Source organism: Gouania willdenowi, chromosome 16 (assembly GCF_900634775.1).
Source record: "Gouania willdenowi chromosome 16, fGouWil2.1, whole genome shotgun sequence".
NCBI classification, from domain to species: Eukaryota; Metazoa; Chordata; class Actinopteri; order Blenniiformes; family Gobiesocidae; genus Gouania; species Gouania willdenowi.
Window position 1 is genome coordinate 22,801,133 of NC_041059.1, and position 24,628 is coordinate 22,825,760.

Below are 24,628 nucleotides of genomic sequence, written 5' to 3' on the forward strand. Positions count from 1 at the left end.
ACCGCTGCACTTCCTTTTTAGGATTTTGTCCTGAGGTGGCCTGGGGAGGATGAGTGTGTTTGTGTGTGTGTGTCCAAGCATGTGTCTGCAGAGCAATAAAACAGACAACTGGCAGCATGAACCATGGTCAAAGTTGACACCACAGACCTGATCAACCCAATGACTGTTCATGAAAACTGATTTGATGACACACACACACACACACACACACACACACACACACACACACACACACACACACACACACACACACACACACACACACACACACACACACACACACACACACACACACACACACATATGTTTTTGTTTAACCTACTGAAGAAGATTTAGGGGGAAAGTACATTATAAAATAAGTTTTACTTGACATTGTTTAAAGTGAGACAGTCAACATTACGGTTGGAATCTTTAATATCTATAACCACCAGATCACACATTTTTAAACCCTTACTAAGCATGCAAAAACTAATGTCTAAATCTAGTTTGTGCATTCACCATGCTATTATTGCAGCTACTTCAAAACATGGTTGGGGAATTTCAATATATCTTAAGCAGTGTGTCTATTCTGACTTACCTAGGTTATCAGCTGCAGTGCAGCGTTAGATGAACCATCAGATCCACATGGGGACAGGGAGAAGAGACAAAGTCAGTGCAAAGTGTGCCAGCTCTAAACACTAGTTCATTACTGTCCAAACTCAGCCCTGGAGGGTTGCAATTGTGCAGGTTTCAAAAGTCTGCCTATGATTATAGCATTATCATGGAGATCTACAGAAAACAAAGAAAGAAAAGGAGCAGTGCAGAATTAAAGCTCTAAAGGACCCAGTATGGATACCCTGCACTCATCCTTCCCAATATGGTGCTGTGCACACTAAACAAAGGCATTTGTTTGAAAAGCTTTAAGTCTGTTTTGCAGCATCAACTGTAGAACAGTGAGTCCCTTAGTTGACTTAAAACATAAGCTGTTCTAGGCTTTGCAAGGTTCTTTTAGCACATCTATATCCAGAGGGAGCAAGAAAACTTCATGATGAATGACATGAAGCTCAGCTCCGCCCACATTGTTACATGAGACATGGAGGCTCATCTTGTTCATCCGAAACGTAAAAGACAAATGAGTAAAATAATATTTGATTTACAGACCACACAATTTCCCCCAAAAAGTAAAAAGCAGTAGTTTTTTTTTTTTTTGACAAAAATGTGATGCTTTATTAGTTATGCCACTTAACTTCCTATATAATAGCTAACGGGTATCTCTTGACAATGAGAATGCGTCTCAATGAAATAGCAAGTGTTGGGGTAGAAAAATATCCCCTTAAAGGGCAAGTAATCTATTTTAAAAATAGAAATTTTTCAAATAGCTCTGTGTTCAATGTTCCAACTACAATAAAACACGTCAACAAACAAGCTTAATAATTTGGGGCGTCGAACTCCAGTCCTCGAGGGCCGGATTCCTCAGACTTTTAGATGTGTTTCTGCTCCAACACACCTGAATCAAATGAATGATTCGTTATCATGCTTCTGCAGAGCTTGATCACAACACATTGGTCTCCACCAGGAGTGTTTGAGAAGGGACACATCTAAAAGTCTCAGGAATCCGGCCCTCGAGGACTGGAGTTTGACACGTGATTTAGACCAAATCACTTAGCCGGAGTACAAATATAGGTACATTTCTATACACTTCACCTAGTATAACACTGCACTAATAGAGCTCAGATTTATTGATGCGTAGGACAAACAAAGATGTATTCCTGGCAACGTTAAGTTTTTCCCATTAAGGCTGAACATCAGAAGCTAAGTACTTTGCAAACACCATAAAGCTTAATATTTACAATTAGAACATCCAACTTCTGTTACTGTAGCTTTTACAAAGCAGAGCAGGAAGAATCAACTACATGTGCTTAACACAGTAAACATGTGTCAGCCTAAAGAAAAAGAGACATCAACTCATTGTAAATGGAAGTTTCAAAAACACGGAGAAAGAGTTTATTTTTGGTGTTTCTTCCAAGTGGGTGAAAGCTTATGTATAGCCTGAGCAGAGCCAGCTGCAGAGAGAAGAAGTGCCTGCCCTCACTGTGTGTGTTCACCAAGTAAGGCAATGTTTAGCCTTAAGAGATCTGCACAACCTAATCAGAGAAGGACAAACATCTTCTATTCACAGCACTGTGTTCCAATGAGAAACTCAACCCATACTTTGCACTTTTTTCCCCATTCAATGCACAAATTATTGCAGCCACACCTTTTTAAGGATTAACTTTGTAAATGTCCAAAGGGTCAGGTTATAAGTATTTCAAATACAGAAAAAGTAACGGAGAGGTAGAAAATATTTTGCCTTAGCAATATCATAAAGGAAAACTCAAGAAAATGTTGCTGTTTTAATAAAAGATAAACAGCAAGCAGAACAAATATTTCTGATGAACTTAAGTTAGAGTCCAACAAGTCCAATGACAAAGTTTTCTCTGAGGTTTAAAACTCTGCATTTCAACTTAAATGGGAAAAATCAGAGAATAATTCAATTGAATTTAGCATTAACGCATAATTAAAATAAAATGTATCATCTTAGACCAAAAAAACTTGTGGCCACACATCACCCCTTCCTATGAAAGCTTTTAAAGCTTTCTTCAGTTGAATTTATTTATAAGAAAATTGCTCAAAGCAAGACACAGCCTGTGCCAGCCTGCCTTTATCCCAAAGGGCATCCTAGTGCTGCACACGAGCATCCACGTCATGTGAAAGAAAGGAAGTGAAAATAATCACAAAAGGCTGCCTTCCTGCAGTACTTTGTGCTCTAGGTTTGATACTCGTGCCCATTTTTGGGGCTTTCAGTGGTAGACTGGGTTTAATGGGTTCCCCTAACTATCCTATATTCTTCAGCAGGTCGTTGGTTTGACTGTACCTCATGGCCACCAACTGTTCCCAACTTAAACTATTCTTTGGCTTCTGTTTATTGCATGCCAAAAAAATTATTACTTATACAAAAAGGACCATGATGAGAACCAATGAAACGACTTACCTTTCTTTGCTTTCTTCTGAAGTTTCAGCGTGTCTGATGACTTCTTCTTAATTTCCTGCCGAGCTCTTTTGTACTCTGGTTCATTAGACAAAGTACACATTAATTAATGTAAATAAATGGTAAATGGACTTGATTTTATATAGCGCTTTATCACCACACTGAAGCAGTCTCAAAGCGCTTTACATATCAGCTCATTCACCCAATCACTCTCACATTCACACACCAGTGGGACAGGACTGCCATGCAAGGCGCTAGTCGACCACTGAGAGCAACTTAGGGTTCAGTGTCTTGCCCAAGGACACTTCGATACATAGTCAGGTACTGGGATCGAACCCCCAACCTCTCGATCAGAAGACTACCCACTACCACCTGAGCCACGGTCGCCCACATAATGTGTAATACTTACTTATATTCATTGTAGTAAATAACGTGCTATACCTTGCTAGAATAAACCATATCTAAATGGAAGTCACCATACAAATAACATAGGACTGTACTATGAAGCTGGATTTCCTCTTATCGTGCTAACTTCTGGGATTTTTTCGGTGTACTACGATGCTGGCTAACCGTTTACTGAGCTAAATCATTGTGATAACAGGCTGAACACATAACCTGGTTGGGACCAAGGTTAGAAGATCCTGGTTGGTGCAAATCTGACAGCTGCATGTAGGAAAGAAAGATTATTAATGGATAAACGCAGAAGGAAAAACTGATTTATTCATACATTAGCTATAGTGACGCTGACAGCATCAGCAGGAACCAACTACAGTGAAATAATGTGCTCTCATCCCAGTGTGTGTGTGATAAATTGAGGAGGACTAGCGGAATAAAAACACGACCGCGCTGTAATAAAGTGAAACTGATCAAAGTGCTGTCCATTTATCATCTAATGGATTCATATTGTATTATCTCATGCTTTTAAGCATTACCAATATTAACAGCTTCCTGCGTGCATTCTTTCCTTCCTGCTTTTTCTGCAGCAACAGTGTTGTTTTTGGTTTGAATTATGGATTTTAATTCTTCATATTTTTAAAGAATTATTCCTCAACTGTGATGTAAATTGCTCTAAACAGTTTCTCCATGATTGTGCTTGGTCTGACGCTGCAATCTCCACCGCCGTCACAGGATCCCGTTGAAAGTGAACGTATTCATATCTTGCTTTGTAGGACAGGGGCTCTCTGACAGAGAATGTTTGGTTAGTTGAAAGCCCACTAACGGAGAGATATGCTTATCCAGCTTCGAAGTACAGGCCCCTAATGACATTGCTTGAATGTTTTTGAGTTACTGAAATGCTTTCTCACCTTTGGCGTGGTCCTTGTCTAAAGTGTGGACTCCTCTTTTCCATTCCTCCATTTGTTCTTGGAGAGGGTTGATGAGATCCTCCAGGAAGCCCCTGAAAAAGCAGGTTAAACACCTCATCATTAAGCTGATTGAGTGTTCTTATTGTTGCTTTTGCTCTGTGCTTCAACTGGAAATAAATAGATGGACCACAGTAAGTTAACATCAATGTGAAATGATTCAAGTAATGAACAAACAACCTTTTATAACACAGTAAAATAATATAAAAAACTAAAGTGTCCAGTATTTTTTTGTATGTATTATCATTATGGTTATTGTATTATTTCAAAATGTTCTTAGTTTTATTATCATGTTTGAAGTCTTGTGTATTGCAAAATTTAACAAAACAACAACTGTCTTGATTATCTACCTGAGCAGAAGCTGGCTGCTGTTTTTTTTTTTTTCTCTTTTCTCTTCAAAATTTTATATTTTGATAGCACTTTCAGATGACTATTGTTTTATCTGCACTATATAAATAAAGTTGAATTGAATTGAATTGTTTGTCCATGGTAAAATGGAGACCAAAGTGGACAATTTCTCAAAAGGAGGCACATCTATTCTCCTGTTTATTTTTATGCTAAAAGCTATTAGGTCTCTCGGCTTCCTGTTTTTTTTTTGTGTTTATTAATCTTGTCAATCATTAACAGGCACTGAGAGAGAAAAACAGTCTGCGAGACAAGAGGCAAAAAACAAAAAGGTCCGTCTGTGTCTGAAGAGGCGCCACAGGAGGAAGAGAGACTAGAGCAGTTATGTCTGTCAATCATTATCTGAATATTCTGTTCGTCCGAGATGTATGTATCTGTGAGTGGGTTTAAGAGACTGAGCATGAAAAATGGACAGCTGCAGTCTTAGTACATGAAACTAAAATTAGACTTCTCCCTGTGGCAGACATTTCTACCGTGTGTGTGTGTGTGTGTGTGTGTGTGTGTGTGTGAGTACATATGTCAGTGGGTGGTGGCTGGACATAGTCTCATCCCTCCCACCTCGTGTGCCCAGCCCCAGCTATGGAGATCCAAGTGGAATCTCGACTGAAATGCCAGCTGAAACTGGAGAGCCCCTTGTCTGTGTCTGCAAGACAGAGGTGTGGTGTGTGTGTCTGCGCTGATAGAGGCACACGCTCTTAGACAAATCGTCTCTTTCCCAGCATTCCATGATGAGCCCTATTCTCATTCAGATACATAAAACAGGGAAAAATAGTGGCTAAATTAGGGAAGAAAGTATTGATGAAGTACTACTTTGAGAAGTGCGTGGGTTAAAGTTCATTGAGTTACTCAAGTAGGTCGCAGTGTGTAAGGGGGTTAATTCACATAAATCTATTTACAAACAAGAGCACTCAAGGAGCGCAAACCTCAACCGAGTGCCAGAAATTCTCATCTGGATCAGTGATCCTGATCATGGTACCATGATCGTTTACACTTAGAATGCTTCAAAGGAATGTCAATCCCCATTTATGATGTTACAGTAGGAACAAATGTATGGGCACCCCCGTTTTTTAATCCTTCTTTAAAAGCAAGAATGTTCTGTGTGCGCGTGTGTTTGTGGAGCAAATATCTCCCCGACGCAGTGCCTGTTCAACCTGAAACTTTGCCAACGGCTTCCAAATACCCCGAGTGTGTGCATGGGTTATTTTGGAGTAATTTGGTGATTTCCAAATGTTTATTTTAATTTTATTTCACCTGGACGACACATTCAAGTTTGCCCAGACGTGAAACCTATTCAGCTTTTGACCTCAGTGTGAGGGGGCGCTAGCGCACCATCTATATCTATTTCACTACACAGCTCCTCACAGTGGCGTGCTGAAAATGCACAAGAAGACAACAGAAAAATACACACAGTGACTCCAAAAAACATACATTACAGAAAAATACAGCAAACAAAAAAAAATATTATGAATGAGTAAAAAAAACCAAAAAAAAACACATTTATCATGCACATGTCCCATAAAATTTAAATTACCTGTTTATAACACTACAGAATACAGAGTATGTACACCTCTTTGTACATCCAACCTTCAAACACACACTCATTTGGCCATACTGTAATTGGCAACTCGACTTAAGCTCCCACTATATGAATACATAATTCTGACAGGCACTGTACTAGTGTTGAAAAAATGCGCAATCCAGATCTGATCCGAATTATATTCAGTGAGAAAACGTATGAACTAACCAAACATACGGTACCTATTCAAATTTCATAAAGATCAGTAAATTAAGAACCCAAATATGAATTTTTGAAAATTCGCAAATGATGAGCGATCCCCTCCAAAATTGAATAGGAATTTTTTTTTAGCCTAACGTCTATCTTTGGTTAAAACTTTCCAAAAAGTAAAAATAACATTTTTAATAATTTTTTTTTTGTTAAAATAAAACATGAGTACTTTTGACGCAATCCAGCTAACAGACAATCAAATATTTAAATGAAGAAAAATATTACCTCCTTAGTAGAGAGTGTGTGTGTGTGTGTGTGTGTGTGTGTGTGTGTGTGTGTGTGTGGAGTATTGCTTACATAGAAAACTGCTTGAGTTTAGCCTCTATGCTGCGATGTCTCATACACATTCTCGTCAGTGCCGATCCGATGTCTCTAGTGCCACCTGGAAGACAGAAAGGAAACAACGCATTAAAACAAATAAAAGCAGCTAATTATTAACAATGATTAACAAAATTCACCCATAACCAATACTGAACACGAAATGAGTGAAAATGTGAATAGAATACTCCTGATTGAACGTACAAACATATATCTAACAAAAATGTAATCAAATGACAGAAAATGATTAAAGCAAAGCTACATTTACCAGTGTTAAAATTTGCATAAATATTAAAAGATAATATGATATAATAAATGAGTCAAGTGCCCACAATATCAATATTTCCACTTTCTGGGTTGCACCATCTGCAAACCAGAACAACAGCATCAATATGACGATTACAAGATTTGGGTGTTTAAATCAAAACACATTGAGTCTGATTTTATTAATAAAGATCCAACTGAACTGACTAGGTTTCTTTTGGTCAGTAATAAATAATCCCAAACATAGCAGTTGTAGTAAACTTAGTATGGGTGAATGAAATCTCAATAAAAACAGTTTACCCACTCAGTGATCGGTGTATACAGTAAAATATACAGTCAATGTCACAAATGTTACTAAAGCATGGGCAATTTTTGGGGAAAATTACACTAATAACAATTTCACTCACAAAACAATGTCTTTAATGTGATCAAAAACTTACATATACAGCATATACAGTACACATATTTAGGTCATGAGAACTGATGAGAGGTTGGAAATGAAGCCTGGTGAAGGTCCTCAGGGCTAGTGTCAGTACTCGTCACACAGACTAACTAGCTGTCTGTAGCAGCCCCTCTGGCCGTACAACAAAACATGAACCTGATGCTGATTGACAACTATTGCAGTTTCTCCATGGGGTTACTGTGTATGCCTATACGTGTGTGTGTGTGTGTGTAATAATCTGTGGTGAAGTGTGAATCCTCTCCAACAGAGTTATTCTGCTGTCAGCACAGTCCTGCCTTACTGCATGCAGAGACACACACAGACCTGTCACTCACACATGTTTACACATACAACACAAGGTAGAATGAAACTTTGCATGAAAACAAGGTTTTTCTTTTATTGTTTATTTCACCATTTTAAAAAAAATACATTATAACTTAGTAGTTCCAATGCACTTTACATAACTGTCATCATTTAGTCACCTGTGGACAACATCTATTTGTTTATTGTCAGCTTTGTTCGGTTTTCTGGGACCATGTTTTTCTTAATTTTTTTTAAATATTTAATTGTTTCCTCACTGTCATGTACCGGTATATCCGGTCTTACGGCCAAGAAAGGATCTGTAACGTGCCTCCTCATGTTTTACTAAAAAGAGAAAAATAAATACTTTTTTTTTTAACTTTAGTTGTTTTAATCTTTTACAGATATAGTCAACTAAAATATATAATGCATAAGAGCATTTTCTCAAGCTTCAATTACCATTTATCAACCCCATATGGGATAGCATTAAAGTTTGTCCCACCTTCCACGCAACAAGTAGTTTTAATTAGATAACTCCAAAAAAAAGTTCTTACTTAGTTCTGATTGAATTTTGTCCCATGTGATCATTATATATATTTTCTTTTATCAGTTGAGGAAAATATCAATACATTTTGAAATAGTTATTTGTTGACATGTTTTTTTTTGGGTCATTTAGTCATCATCTAGTTATTGTTGGCAAAAACTGTGATGGAAATTTTTAGTTAAAGTTAACACTGCAAAGTTTTGGGCAAACCCTGCATAAATATAGCTCAGCTGAAAGAGAAAACTGAATGAAGATGCAAAAAAAAGTGTTCAATTAATAATACATCTGCAAATATATAGAGGCTTTGGTTTTAAACTATCACTTTGTTAAATTAGTTAATTTTCAAATTGTACTTCTGAATCACCTCAGAGTTAAAACAAAACAAAACACTCAAATGTACTTAAAACATTTAGTAGACGGTAAATAATGATTTATGATTTAATAACCGTTCTTGAGCATAAGTTACTAATTTTCTACTAATTCAAGCAGAATTGAACATAGGTGTCAGGTTCATTGAGTACTAGGATTACACTTTATTATGGCCTCTGTCATCCTTTTCTTTTGTGTAAGCTTGTTATTGCAGAGGGTGTGGCTATCACATCACATGCGGACACACAACACCACAATGCTTATTCATCCACGTGTTGACTTTATAGTCATCAGACCCATCCATCTGCCCACATCTACCATACTATGGCTGCTTGTTATTTAGAAGGGTGGGGCTGATGGATGTCCCGGTGCCTCACAGAGGTCACACAGTCCAGAAAAACACATTAAAGCAGGAGTTAGGCTCTGATTATAAAGTTACTGTGGAGTGCTGTCACGGGAAGAGTTTTGGTTTTGGCTCGCACTTTGACAATCGCCTCCTTGGCTCGGTGGGAAGAAATTCAACAGATTTTTGGAGAACGACCCATTTCACATATTTTAGACTTTGTGAAATAAACTAAGTGCATTTATTTCCCCCTATCCCGTACTATTTCAAATCTAACAGTCAAGGCAGTGGGGACTGCAACAAGGAGTAACAATTTATTTTAAGATGAGGCTTAAAGTTTTAACGTATATAAAGTAATGGATTGAAAAAAAGAAACTAAATATGTAGGTGGACAAGCAAATATTTCTATAAAAAAATAATACAAGACAGGAACGAAGAAAAATAAATAAATGCACATACAATGTGTCCCTTATGTTTACAGCAAAAACACATTTGCTAAGTTTTCGTTAATTCAGACAAGGTTTTTTCCAGGAAATTTTAGAACGCCCAAAAAGAACTCATAAGGAAACATGAAATCCATCAGAAAATGCTTTGATGCGTTCATGCATATCACCTCTGAGGAAGACTGACAGTTGAGTGTCGAAACATGTCAGGAGATAAAAAAAAAAATCCTGAAAAATCCTTATCTGAATAAATGAAACCTTAACATATATTTCAAAAAATAAGACAAAATGAACTGAAACATTTAACGTGATTGAGTGAAGCAACAAGAAAAATAACCTGCATAGGGCGTACCTTTTTTTTATATTTCAAAATAAAAGCATGTAGAGAAAATACTGATTCAAAATATTAATAAAAAATATTATAAAAAAGGAAAATCAGGTAGAAGGTAAAAAGTAAATTAACAAATAGGCAAAACAATTAATATTACAATTATTTCCATATCAAAAGAAATGAAATTGTAATGAACCAATAGAGCGCAGAGCTTGTGATCCTTTAAACGACTGTTATAACCTCTCACAGCAGGTAACTAGTCACTATGGCCTTTTTCTTTTTTTGCAGTTGCCACGGAAACTACACAATATGAACGCCGATTGTGTGTCTTGGCTACGATTCGACATGGGCCCCAGCAGCTTTACTGTGTTAGGGCCCTTTTATGTTTAATGTGTAAAGCCTCTGAAAGGTCAAACAGTTTAAGAGACATAACACGATCTACACATGTAGTCCAATTTACGAGGCAGAAGCCTGTTGTAGTGATGGGAGATTATCCCGTTTGCGTTATCTACGTCTGCTGGAGTAAATTATTTGACATTTCTTTAGTTGTACACTTGTTTGATTACCTTAAAAGGTGAAAAAAACAGAACGACAAATCAAATTGAAGCTATTCAAAAATTCCTCGAACAAAGTTATGATAGGAAAGTGTGTTTTTTTCAAGTCATTTTTGCTTATTAGTGTCAAGTTGTTTCGGTTCTCTCAGGATGAAGTAGCTGCTATCACATATTTTCTACTCTGTCCAGCCCTGAGTGACCTCTGGATGGAAATAGCTGCTTTGACAGCTCCAGCTGTCTGCAACCAACAAGAAGAAGAGCTGAGCTACAGTCCAACATGGTTGTTTGAATGTTTGTAATGACCACAGCACTGGTCAAAAGCACATTCTGTGGTGCCTGCATGTGCAAATGATGCTTGACTGACACCTGTGTTTAAAGACAGGAAAATGATACAGGTAGGTTGGATAACCTTTATTATTAGTGTCTAAGTCCAGTGTGTGTGTGTGTGTGTGTGTGGGGGGGGGGTTTGTTTGTTTAATGAGTCCCTCTTCCGTGATGTTTTTACAGTGTGATCCTTTTTTAAACGTGTTCATTACCTCAATCAGTTGATTAAAAGTACACCCAGTAAATATGATTATTCTTAATAATTCAAGGTTTGACTGTAAGATAAGTTTGTGCCTAGTCCTTAATGTTTTAGATATTTGAGATTAGGCTTTACACCCGTCTGATCGGCTATATCGGATTGGCCGATATCTTGCATTTTATGCTATTAATGTGATCGGCTGTAATGTCTTAATTTGCCGATCCGATCAATGACGTCATTGTTGTGATGAAACTTTCTGTAGATGCTCCCATTGCATTGTTTTGTTTTCTCATTTACATTCAAGAGTTGGTTGCTTTACATGAAACGGCTTTATTTCAGAATCAGAATCAACTTTAATGTAATAATATAACAAGATAATAATAATAATAGGATAATAGTGCAGTGATGAGTAGTGCAGGTAACCATTTAAATTAAATAGTATACGTATACAGTATGTACATGTACATTCACAGTGACAGTTTGTTCCAGGGTTAGCAAATGGAAAAAATGTCTCTGGTTAGAGCGAAGCGGCTGAGCACTGGACTTCTTCCCCAGTCTACTGGCTCTGAAAGCGGGAGCAGCGTATTGCCAATCACTAAAAACGGCATACAGCTGATAATTGATCTGCTTCGTTCACACACACTCTCTCACTCCGCACATGGTCGAGTGACTAGGGCATTCATTCGCAGTTAAAGGTCCGCACACACACACTCTGACAACAAATGTTATGCTTATGTCCCAGAAAATGGCATCATTTGATTTTTCTGTGAATCTGTATCAGGTGGTACTAAAGGAATTTGGTCGGTACCTAAAAAAAACAACATGAATTAAAATGATCAGATCAGTGATCGGTGATTGTTTCTTTATACTCACTGATCAGCAATCGGCCCAAAAATCCTGATTGTGTAAAGCCTATTTGTGATAATCATATTTAGATAATTTTGATATTTTAGGTGAACTATAATACAAACTGCCACCTGAAACCATCTATTATTACTCCATCAACACAGTAGGAAACAACATAATAGTTTATGGTTATTAAAGATTAAAGTTATAGAATACTTCATAAATAAACCAATGCCCACTGGTAAATAAAAAGCCGCAGCTCCAGGGCATTAGTAGGAAATGCTTTTGTGACTAAAATCTGCAGAGGAAAATTGACACGTTTGTGAGAAATTTAAAAAAGGAAAAAAAAAGAAAACAACTGTTCAAAACTAGAGGTGTGAGAAATATTTGATGCATTGTCATACAGATATAGTAATCGATAACCGATGCATACATTTCCAACGATTGTTTATTGAAATGGTAAGTTACACCAAACACTGTAGAAGGATATCTTAAAAGATTACTGGATATTTTAAAAGCACTGTGGTACTTGAGCTGCTGATTTAGTATATTATGGATAATAAACTGTATATACAGTAATCAATCATTTAGAACAGCCCTTTTTGTTCACTGTACATGTTACGAGCAAAGATGCTCCAACGTTGGCACCTTACCAACCAGTTTACAGATGTCCTCTGTTGGTTAACACAAAGTAAAAAGGTGAAATTATCTCCTGTCTGAAATTGAATACAATTTTTAAAAACAGCACTTCATCAGAGGTCACTATGATAAACTAAAAAATGTTGTGAAAAAATTAATCTAGATGCATCGATTCATAATTGAATCCCAGTCCCAAAAAGTGCCTAAAGATTCCAACTCCTATTCAAAACGTAAGAGTAAAGATAGACATACATAAAACGAGAGGGAAAATTTCAGCTTGTACTTTATTGACGCCTGATTGCCCAAACTAATTCTGTGCATGGGCACCAGATGGCTGCTGTTAACCACAGGCCAGCGGTTAGACTGATAAGAGAGCAGTGAGTGTGTAGCTGGACGTGGACACACAACACACACAAGCACATGCACAAGATGGTCTGCTCTATAAGCTTTACTATTTTCCTCCTGCTCTGTGAATGCATTTCAGTCCAACAACCATCACTATGACACGACTATGAGTACTCATAAACAACAACTTCAATAATAAAAAATAAAAAAAAACTTTACTTTATTTCTACACCAACATGCACATTAGAATAGGACTGTATGAGAATAGAGTAACAGTAGTCTAATAAAATGACTGCATCATTAAGATGGGTTTTGAGATTCACAAATATGACTAAGGCTGAGTCAAGTGTTTAAATGTATCTTCCGTGTTCCTGCGACTATACCAGAACTAATTTTAGATAAAGGACCATAGATACAGCACCGTTTCCAACAGAGCAGTTGGTCTATCCAGATGGAGCCACCCACACAGTGCAGATCCAGGCTAGCATTTCATTCATTGATTTGTGAAATCCGTCAGCCTCGTAGCACTACTTTTGGTGTCTAATAACATCTCTAATAAAGTATAAATGTGTCAGCTCATTAAAAATAATCTTGAGGTTGACCTATTGTTTAGAGAGATCCAAGTCCAAATGTGTGGACATCACTCAACCCCATCGTCAAGTTCAAATGCTATTTGTCACTTCTCCTCGTCGGTTACCGTCTTTGGAAACTAAGCTCAACTCTTCATTCATCACTAGCTGCTGACAAAAATAAAGCTTGTCCCTTTTATTAGCCTGCTCTCACACACAGAGACACACTTTCGGCTGTCTACAGCAATCAGAACAACACATATGGGAGGGCGAGCAAACAAGCAAGCGCACACACCAACAGGAACACATACTGTACCTGCTAAGGTGTGATCTGAATAGTGAGAAAGAGAACAAGGGGATTAGTTAAGTTTAATAAAGAACTAACTTTTTGGAATATAGTCAGGACAAGGCTGAATTGACCACATGGCCAGAGATCCAGAGTTGACAAACTTTGCAATGCACAAGACTAGGGCTGGGCAATTTTTCCTAAAAAAAAATCTCTGATTTTTTAAAGAAAAATTTGAGTTTCGATTCGGTTTTTAATTTTTTTTCTCAATGCACTCAAATGACAGCAGACATCAGATGCTGTGATTGTCCTCAAAAGTTAAAATGCATAGAACAATCCCAAAATAAAAAAGTAAATGAGGCTCTGTCATTCAACAATTTCAAGCTTTAACCCAGCTTTAAGCAAAAGTGCAACAGCAGTAGCTTAAATTTTCTGATTAAGAAATCAGATAACTACTGTACATATTCTATAACATATAACATTACAATTTACATTCCCTTAACATCTCAGCATAGTGTGAATAAAACATTAAACATGCCTGTGGCACACATATAGCCTACTCAAACGTAAACAAAGAGGGGGCTGGCTCACATCGCGTTACGGTAACCCACAAGGATGGAATTCTAAAAAGTCAGACAAAAAAAAAAATATTTTTTTTTTAACTCAAATTTGTAAAAAAAAATTGTTTTTATCTACAACTTTGATAAATTGATTAAAAACATTTTTTGCCCAGCCCTACACAAGTCATATATGACAAATATTGATAAGAGTGTTTACAGTGAAGATTAAAACAAAATTTCCAGCAGCAATTTCTACATTTTACATCTTTTTTTTTTTGAGCAAATGATCTTCAATTTATTGATCTATGAGGCCTACGCTGTGTCTTCATCTCCAGAAGCTTGAAGCTTATAAAATATGTCAAATTGAAAGTGTGACAATGTGCCGCCTTCTGACTGGTGACAAAGTCCAAAAGACTTAGATAACATGTATAATAGCTAAAAAATGCACGCTTTGACCTTTGATTTGAAAGTTTCTGTTTGCTACAAAGCTGTTCCATCATCACCTTCATTCCCTGCTTCTCTGTGCTTTCACTCTGACCCCACTCTGCTATACAATGAAAGGGTGAAGCTAGACACACATCAAGTCATAATAACCACTTTATTCAATTAAATTTAGGATGCAGAATATCAATCTAACATGACATTTGATATATCTAAAGCTTTAGGCTGGTGTCACAGGCCTATCAGAAATGATTTATAGCCAAATGGTTGCTTGACCACAATCCAACTGTGGAGATGTAATCACTGCCAAAACACATAGCGAGCAAAAAAGCCTTCTAGAACGAGAGTTGACCAAGAAAGCAAAGGTCTGGTGAAGTGTTGACATGAAGGATTCCAGATGTCCGCATACTATCTGAGTCAATGGTCAATAAACGACAGAATTTATAGTATTTTTATAAGGTTGGATTTCACAAGCTGTGAAGAACAAGCGGTACATGTGTGATCTGTGATGTTGGTTCCCTGCACTAAATTCTAAATGTCTCAAAGCATACCTGATATGCAAATGAATGCTAACAAGCTTACTGTAGTACAAAAATGAGACGTTTTAATTACAAATGTTGGCTTCTGCTAGAGACCACAGTTCAAATGTAGGTCATTCTGTATTTACTGTATATTATCCTAAAATTATTACTCCTAAAGAGTTATTTCTAAATCTGGGGTTTAAAAAAATATATACCATGATGTTAACACAGTTTCCGTGCTAATCCTGTCTATGAGCAGTTGGCTAGATGAAGACAAGACTAAAATAATGGCAACTGACATTTTTTTGTACAGAAAACTGCAACAATAATTTAACAGTAACATATAACTTAGGACATGTTATTAATACTAATTTTGAGGTGTTTAATCAACGCACATGCAAGCTCCTCCCCTCTGCCCCGCCCCTCTCAAAGTTAAAGCTAGCCTGCAGGCCAACACGAGGAAAGTTCTTGCTAGTGGTCTTGAAACATGGCAGGAGAAATGCAGCAAAAATGCTTTGTAACAAGTAGCAAGTCAAATTATTTTACATGGAACACTTTGGGTTTGATGATGAAGATCTAGAGCAAAGACATCACGTGCAAAAAGTGCTTCGTTTTGTGCAAAAGTCAACACACTTGATTTTAGTGTTTGAAGGATTTTATTTATGTTTAAAGAATATATTTTATGTTGTTTTGTCAAAAAATAAATAACTTTTTGGTTGACAAATAATCGTTTGAATAATCGTGATTTCAATTATGACTAAAATAATCGTGATCATTTTTTTCTATCATCGAGCAGCCCTATTGCCTTGTGGTTGTGATTATAGTTTAGGAACTGTATAGAACCATGGGTAGATAAAATAAAAGTGTAGGTAAGACCCAGCTGTGCATTTGGAATCCAGAATGCTTCTCAAAAACATCCATGTACATGGTCCAAAAGTAGGAAATCATTATCTTAAGAGGATCAATGAATAGTACTAAAAGCTTTTTTCCTGTGAATTCTTGCTGTTTTTTTTTCCTTAACAGATTACCTGATGTGTTAATCTGACAGATGGAAATCTGCTCTAGAATGTCAAGTTAATTGGGCAAATGAGAGCTTTTAATTCCTTACAAAAGTATTGGTTTTAACAAACAAAGTCAGATTGATGTTACTATCCCAAACATATCAATCAAGCCTATCAGCAGAAACTATATGTGTTAAAATAAATGTAGTTCTAGAGAAAAAACATCCTTCTATTATACTTTTGACAAATAAATTGTGTAAAGTGAGTACATAGTTAACAGTTAACATAATCTGGCCAGTAACCAATTCTGCACAAAATTAGAAACGGCATAAAACAGCTGCACATCTGCTGCTCACAATCCAACCAATTAAAGCCCTCAATGAGGGGATTTAAACGTGTCATGAGATGAGCAGAGAGATTAAGAGATGCAGACAGAGAGTGGATGAGCAAGAATAGATTACCCCAGAGTCCACTTTTGCTCTTTCTGGGCTGTGGTGACCCACTTCTCCTCTAATATTCCTTTCTGGTCTAACACACATCCCACAGACCAAAAAGGATTTAGGAGAACCTCTAATAATTCATGGCTGTTTTTAGTACGGTTTGGTTTGCAAAAACGAGAGAGGTTACAATGTCATCTGCAAGAACGAAAGTCAAAATCATTATCTGAGTTGGACGTGCAAAAGTGTGTAACTTTAATCAAAGGTTCGGAGTCAAATGCTTTACTTATAGTAAGTCCATCTCTTTAGTAGTTCTTTATTGGATGCGTGCAAAGTTCTTTGCTAATTGCAAATACCAAGATAAGTGTATGCACAATAACTTGATGCATTTTTAATAAATACAATTGTGTGAAGAAGCTTTTGTTGCTAAAACAGTGTAAATTACTTGTCGTAATAAGGATTTCACAAAGAAAACAAAGGTCTAAAACATAACAGGCAACAAACAACATTTTACTTGATGCCAAATGGGGTCTGAAAAACACTTTCATTAATGTCGGGATTTCCAAGTCGGGCACTTAGTATGTGACAATGTCTGTGACCTTTCCATTTCCTGTGTGGAGCGGGAGACTGAGAGGCTTCTCGTCTCTGAGACACCGCTCATAATTTGAACCAGAAAATCCACTAGTGAGACTAGAATGTTTGTTGGTGCAGCACAACACTACCTTGTTTGTGATGGCTGCTCGATTACATTGATGTTTCGTGTGTTAGTGTTTAAATGAGAGAAGTGCGTGTGTGTGCGTGTGTGTAAGAGCCCTTTTATAATGTCAAAGAGTTATTGAGGGGACATTCTTTGCTCCAGAGTCACCCCACATCCACCCACCACCCAAGTACAAGCTTTACACAAACGCATCATTCATTCTCAGTCTTATGGGGTATCTGCAGGATGGGAGGCACAATTCTGACTGTGAGAACTCACTCAATCAACCCTCTGCCTGAATAACTTGAATTTACTGAGCTAACCCATTATTCATTCCTCTATTAAATCCTCAACATGTTATGATAACCACTTGTGAGAAGCTTAGGATCAATTAATGTGTTTTTTCTCTCAAAAATCAAGTTAAAACATAGAATGGTATGGAAATTAAAATAGAATTTTAAATATCGCTTCTTAGCACAAGAAAATAGTAGAAAAAAGAAGTTCACAGTCATTCCTAATGCACCAACAGATGGTCCACTTGTCCGATTACACAGCAGCGAGCCGATTGTGCAAGTGTCATGGTTTGTGCATCTTTAATACAGATAGGGCAGCTGCTGCACTGTATTCTCAAGTATAATTCATCAAGGACAAGAAGACGGTGTGCACGCTTAAACACACCTTTTGATTCTGTCACCTGCTCCTATACTACATTGCTCTTTATCGTTTTCTTTGTCCTTAGAGGGGACACAGAGCAGACCACTAAATCTGCCTCAGGGTGCCGTCACTGAATGACTGTAGGGGCACATAGCCCCGACAGCTTGGGCATAGACAGTAGGAGTGGGCGAAGGTGAGGAAAATGGTAATAGGGAGGGACATTTGAGGAGAAACCGTGGTATAAAAAAGAGGAAGCATTAACATAAAGCTGCACTTCATGAGAAAATACAAGTTTGTTATGCTTTAAAGCTGTAATATATCGACACATCATATGGTTCCACTTCTGATTTCGAGCTACATTATGTTGTTTAGTCCCTATTGTTGGGGGTTAACACAGCTGCTAAATATTTAAACAGTATATTTACATGGTCATCCTCCTGATCAATCTTCTACTGTTTTATTCTAGGCTAACCAAAGTATAAGAAAGATGAATGTGTACTCTATATCCAACCAGAAACACAGCAAGTCTAGGATTTGTGCCAAAAAGCTGAATGTTAACCATTTGAAAGGTGGGAGCTAAAAATAGCAATATTACTGTACCCATGCAACACATAACAGCAATACCAAAAGCCACCACCAATGCCTTGAAGTAACCAAATCAATACAGTACATGCAGTAGGAAAATGGTGCAACTCTTGTATATTTAAATACTAAATGGAAAGTTAAGGTTTCTCAAGTAAAAATAGTTTCCAAATTTAAAGTATCCTCATTCTCAACTATTCATGTCTTAACAAAAAAATGCCATTTTTAATAGATAGAGGCATTAAATTCCTCAGCTTGCTTAATAAAGTCCAAGACACAAGTCAAAACTTCATTTGCCAAAGAAATGTGTTTTGAATTTTGGCTTTGCATGCCGGTCACATGTTCCAAATCCTCAGCCGCTCTCGTCTAACCGGGTTTATGTTTAAACAAAAACAGAGCAAACAGAGCTGACACCAAGCAAAACTTGTGTGGACAGACCATACATGCACGCACAGGCACAGACTCAGCTGATCTCTGCTACTCCAATGCATTTAAAGGAGCGTAATCCTTCAAATCACTGAAACAAAATAGCTGACATCAAAACACAGTGATGTATATTAACATAAATGTGTTATGCATGAGAAATCTGAGGACTACCTTTGAAACTCTTAAGGTCAAACAACTGACAGCAGCATTTCTCCAAGAATGCTTTTTCCCTGCAGTAATCTATTTCAAATAGCGAAAAAAGCAGCGTGATCCCAAAAGGAATTCCACAGCAAATGCTAGAATCCATACTCAAGTTGTCTATAGCCCTCTGTGTGGGCACACTGGAGCGCATTGACTTGAATAAGTCTGGAAGGACAGAGAGTATTCGACCCGTTAACTGATCCATTTCCTCATAGCAGTGATCTGTAAGATTCTCCAAATGGGGTTAGATTAAATGGTGGAGAACAGAGGATTAGTTGAGGGACTTAAAGCTCATTCGGAGGGAAAAATCTAGTTCTGGGTTGGACAGGAGACAGAAAATCTAAACAGCAAGACACCATGACTGAAACTGGCCACAAGGACAGAGAGCCCTCTCAGATAGGATATTGACTGAGACAATGGGTCAGTTCATTGTTTAAAGTCAAAGCTTACAAAGGGCAATGGGTTTTCTTGATTCAATGGAGACATTTGAGGATCAACCTGTAGCAGAACAATTTAAAAGGAAAGTCTTCTTTTTGGATTATTTGTTGATATCACTATCTCAAAACAAATCCAAGGTATAGGCCTCATTGATCAATAAATTGAAGATCATTTGCTGAAGAAAAAGATCTAAAAGTTTGAAATTGCTGCTTGTAGGTTTGTTTTAACAATAGCTGCGTTTTCACTACCCTTGGAAATGTGCAAAATCAAAATAGCGTTATAAAAACTGGTAATAGAAATACCTGAATTTTGAAAAAAACACTCAAATATCAGTGAAAGGTTTTTACGCTTTCATGAAGAGGTATTTGAGGTGTTTCAATATTGAAATGTGTCGCAAAAGGGCAATTTGTGACGTACATGGTTGCATGACTACTGCTCTCCCAGTAAACATGGCGCGGTATGTGTAAACAGAGGAGAAGACCGGGACATTTCTTAGTATTTACTTTATAATTATTAGTGCCACATTAGACGTGAAACGACAAAAGAATACAGAGTGTTATAAAGGAGGTTCTGAGCGTCCGTCGCGAGGCTCCAGCCCAAAACAACTTTCAGTGAACACACGTTCAAAGCGCAATTATACTTTGTCGACATTTTATTTTGCGGATATCTGTAATGGAAACCCAGCTACTGAAATGTTTTTACTTCAGTGAAGACCGGGAACAAACGAGAACAAAAATGGTGTCAAGCAAATCACTGTCTTCCTTGTCTGGCAATAGAAACACAAGAAATCACGGAAAGAATGAATTCTAAACACTTCTGTTCATCTGTTAACGGGACTCCACATCCCACAATGGTAAATGAACTTCATTTTATACAGTGCTTTATCCCCACACTGAAGTAGTCTGAAAGCGCTTTGCAATGCCAAAATGTTAACAAATGGAGTGTTCATGGTGAAGATCAAAAAGCAAGGTATTTCAGCCTTTTTCCTTTCTTTTTTAGAGTAAATAATGTTCCATCCAAGGATCTAAGTGGCCTACACTATGATTTTATCTAATAAATAATTATCGGGGGTATCGGCTTTTACGTCATCTGAGTTGACTTGTTTAACGTTAATTGAAATAGGCTGAATGTGTCCTAGTTTACAGTAATTATGTGGCCCAGTGCCACTGGGTAAAAGAGAATGGGAGTGGGGAAACAGAAGCCTCATTGAGAAACAACCAGAGCATGCACGATCACACACTTCTACTGTATGTATATGCTTCTAAGAATGTAGCATGGGCGCGCTCGTATGCACTCGGAAGCCTTTGCTTTACAATCACACACACACCCTTACAAACACACAGATGCAAACCTGTGCTCTGAGTGACTTACACAGTCATTACCGAGCAGCTTAGGGCCCCTTTGACTCAAAGGCTAAATAGATCTTATGGATGCATCCCTTTATTAGTGGCATCTCTGTCCCCATTCATCTTCCTGGCTCCATCTTAACGACTAGCATCATGGGCATGTTAGCTAACCTTGAGTTTTGTCATTCCTACTTCAGCTTGAAAACATTGAAGCCTTTAATCACTCTCAAACATCCACGCAGAGTGAAGAGTCTAAAAGAGTGATGACACACAGGTGTCGTCTCCACCCATATGTGGGACAGGCATCCGTAACACATAACAGATGTGACAATGTGAGTGGACAGAAATGCGAACTGCATTAACAGATGACTAGAATAAGTCATGGGTATATTTTAGAACACATTCAGTGTTTACTGTGCCCGTCCGTCTGAATGCTTGCTTTTCAGCTGCTAGAGATGAAAATGTATCAGATAAAGACAGTGTAGGCCTCATAGATTAATAAATTGAAGATCAGTTACTAGAAAAAAGATGTGAAAGATTGAAATTTCCGCTCAGAGGTTTATTTTCATCTCCACTGTAAACATGTGCGCAATGCATTGTGGGATATGGAGTCCTGTTGACAGATGCATACAAGTGTTTGTACTTCAATCTTACTGCATTTTCTTGTGTTTGTCTCCTAAAACTCTGTCAAAGTGATTTCAAAACACATTTGTGGTGTTTTCAGGGACTGAAAGTTGTGGAAAAGCAGGAGTTTATTTAGGGGTTAACACGGAAAGATCCAAAAAATGTAATGTCTCGCAGAGTGGTGATATCACGGCAAATACCGGGGATAAACCGACAAAAATTGTGTCAAGCAAATCACTGTCAAGAGGAGAAACACAATACAAACATCCCACAAGACAAAGCAAGTCGAAAATGTCAAACAGAATGTTTCAGTTGGAGATCAAAACAAACTGTAATTGCAACCTTTTATATCTATTTTCGGAAAATTATCTAAATTATTGATCAATGAGACCTGTTATGTCTTTATTTGATACGCTTTCTTCCCCAGCAGCATCCTTTTTCACGTGAGGCAGGAGTAATGTTGACGTAATAAAATAATTATGTGATAAAATTTAAAGTGATTGATTTGGGCTGAAATAGCCTCACTCTAAGCAGAGGCAGGCCATTCACTGTACAAAGCCTATAAGAGTGTCCTTCCTGAATGAATCCATATCTTAACTAGAAAAGCACTCTGAGAGCGCCGACCTCCACCAAGCAGTTCATTTCCACCCATATTGTGATTTCCACCCTATGTTGTAGTCCTACATTGCTTTTATATACACTATTAGATTCATTAATAATCAAAACATACCTTTAGCATTTGAAATTACAATATTATTATTCATTGTCAAATAGTTATTAAAATATTGCAACTTTGTTACAAATCATGCTCTGTGAGGACCAGTTATATTGTTCTCTTTCTAAGTGGAACACTGATGACATCATCAGCAAAGCGTGTTCATCAACAAGAAGTTCCACAGTGTGGATGGGAAAATGAATGGGATATAGATATATATATATATTCTTTTGGTATCCAGAACATCACCAAAATGTAATCACTTGTTCCTTGTCCCATTATTATATTTCCTGAAAATTTCGCCCAAATCCATTCATAACTTTTAAAGTTATCTTGCTAACTGACAGACTGACAGACAGATAAACAAAAGGTAAAACATAAACTTACTGCTCTGCGCTTCGCTTGGCGGAGGTAATAACCATTAGTCATTTGTATTGTGCCAAAATATAGTTCAGTGGATTGTTTAATCAAAGAAAAGGAATGTATGTAACTTGCCCCTGCAGATTCTGAAGGTGTCAAAAGGATTTTGACAGCAGCAGAAAATAATGACTTTAATATGACTGGATAAAAGCAAAATTGGAGGCAGCAGGTAGCAAGGGAAAGGATACTACATTAAAATCCAAGTATGTTATAACACATGTTATTCTGATTGTATATCCACTATATCAGTTCAAGCTTTTCTCCTCAATAGTTTTCCTGATCGCTTTTACAGAAACCCTTGCAATCATTAACTATTCACAAGAGCTGCAGCTTATTGTACTCAGAACTACTTGGATGGTTCTAGTTAGCAAACTTGTTGGTTTGCTTTTCTGTCTTCGAGGTCATAGCAAGTGACCTGGTTCCAAGAGCGATTGGCCCAGATAACTAACGAGTGTTAAACATGTCTACAAGTAAAAGTTGATTCGAGGCACTTATCGTTACGCAATATGCCAGACTATAAACGAGACAAAAATACCCAACAATCAGGACTTGTGGGAGAGTTGAGCCTTTAAATTGACAATAATTGGTTTTATAGTTATACGTGATCACACATTGGAAAAAGAGGGTTGAAAGAATTATACAATTATGAGCTATAAAATGTGGTTGCTGGATGGTCTTTTAAGGTTCTAACAGTTCAAACAGGCTCCCGCATGCTTGCTCCGTGGCAGCTGTCTATTTCCTCTCTACGGGGTTGGACAAGTCCAAACAGACGTAGCACTAGAGCTGCTGAAAGAGCCACTGGGATTAATATCCACACGCACTCAAACACACACAACATATGTAGAGACTGTGCTTTAACAACTGCCTGCCCACTCGAAACCCATCCTGGCTTATTTAAATCTCTCTGAACAACCCAATTTCTGGGACAGATTGAGAATTTAACTTGGTGTGAACTGATGATGGTGGTTTTTTTTTCGAATAACTCACAATCACCTGAGGTTTACATTGTCAAGAGGTCACTTGTGTCGACTCACAACAATAATCCATAATGTGGCTAATCTCGATCAACAAACCCCTTGTTGTTTAGTAAAAACTTGTTTTCCAGTAGGATTTAAATAGGATTTAAAAATGGCCTATTAAAAGAATGAGCAAAAAGTCCCTGTTAATGTGTCAAAACTAGTAAAATGGGCTTTAGCAACTTTATTGTGGAGATGTAAACCAACCGGGCAAGTTTATCAATAAACACTTAAGAACAGTTTAGACTACTGGACCTAAAATATGTCTGAAATGAGAAATTATTAACCACCAGACTGATTTAAAGAAAAACTCCACCTTATTATTGGTACATTTCTATTTTGATATCTTAAAACTTGCAAGGAGTGAGTATCCATTGTTGAAAATCAAAAAAACTGTTTGGACAGCTCCATAGGAAAGGTCAATTTTTAAACAAGGTAATGCAAGTCACAACTATCTACTTCAATATCAAAACACAAATGAGAACCATTAAAATAAAATTTTGAATAAAGAAAAAAATACTGCAGCATAGCAAATAAATACTGGTACATCTAAAAAAAATATATATATATCTTGAAAAGTTCAGTAAGAAGTTTTTCATGATATTCTGTAGTATCTCAAGGAAGAGGTGCCAATTAAGTAGTTTCCCACTTGTGTGAGTCAACCGTAATTTGAGTCAAATAAACAGCTGTTTAGGTACAATATTAACAAAGCCGTTTTCTTTGAGTTTTTGTGATTATTTTAAGCCCATTGATCAAAGAAATGATCAATCCAAATGACAAAGACCGGTAAACTGAAATATTATTATCAATATTATTATATGTAGCTTTTACTAGTAGAATTGAGAGGCGATTTCAAAGCTACAAAATGCAATAT

General features: G+C 37.2%; 1 protein-coding gene across 12 annotated transcripts in view; it reads right to left on the reverse strand.

The window, feature by feature from the left end:
* Positions 1–24,628, reverse strand: part of LOC114477637 (metastasis suppressor protein 1-like) — a 58,912-nt gene that overhangs the window by 17,336 nt on the left and 16,948 nt on the right. For 5 of the 12 annotated variants that reach the window (XM_028470075.1, XM_028470070.1, XM_028470065.1 and 2 more), the window contains exons 4-8: positions 13,706–13,720; positions 6,857–6,941; positions 4,312–4,403; positions 3,011–3,085; positions 578–589 (exon numbers count right to left, since the gene is read on the reverse strand). In XM_028470075.1, coding sequence (XP_028325876.1) covers positions 578–589; positions 3,011–3,085; positions 4,312–4,403; positions 6,857–6,941; positions 13,706–13,720 — 279 coding nt within the window. The remainder of the gene's footprint in view (positions 1–577; positions 590–3,010; positions 3,086–4,311; positions 4,404–6,856; positions 6,942–13,705; positions 13,721–24,628) is intronic. The other 7 variants (XM_028470073.1, XM_028470069.1, XM_028470076.1 and 4 more) reach the window with 3 other exon arrangements.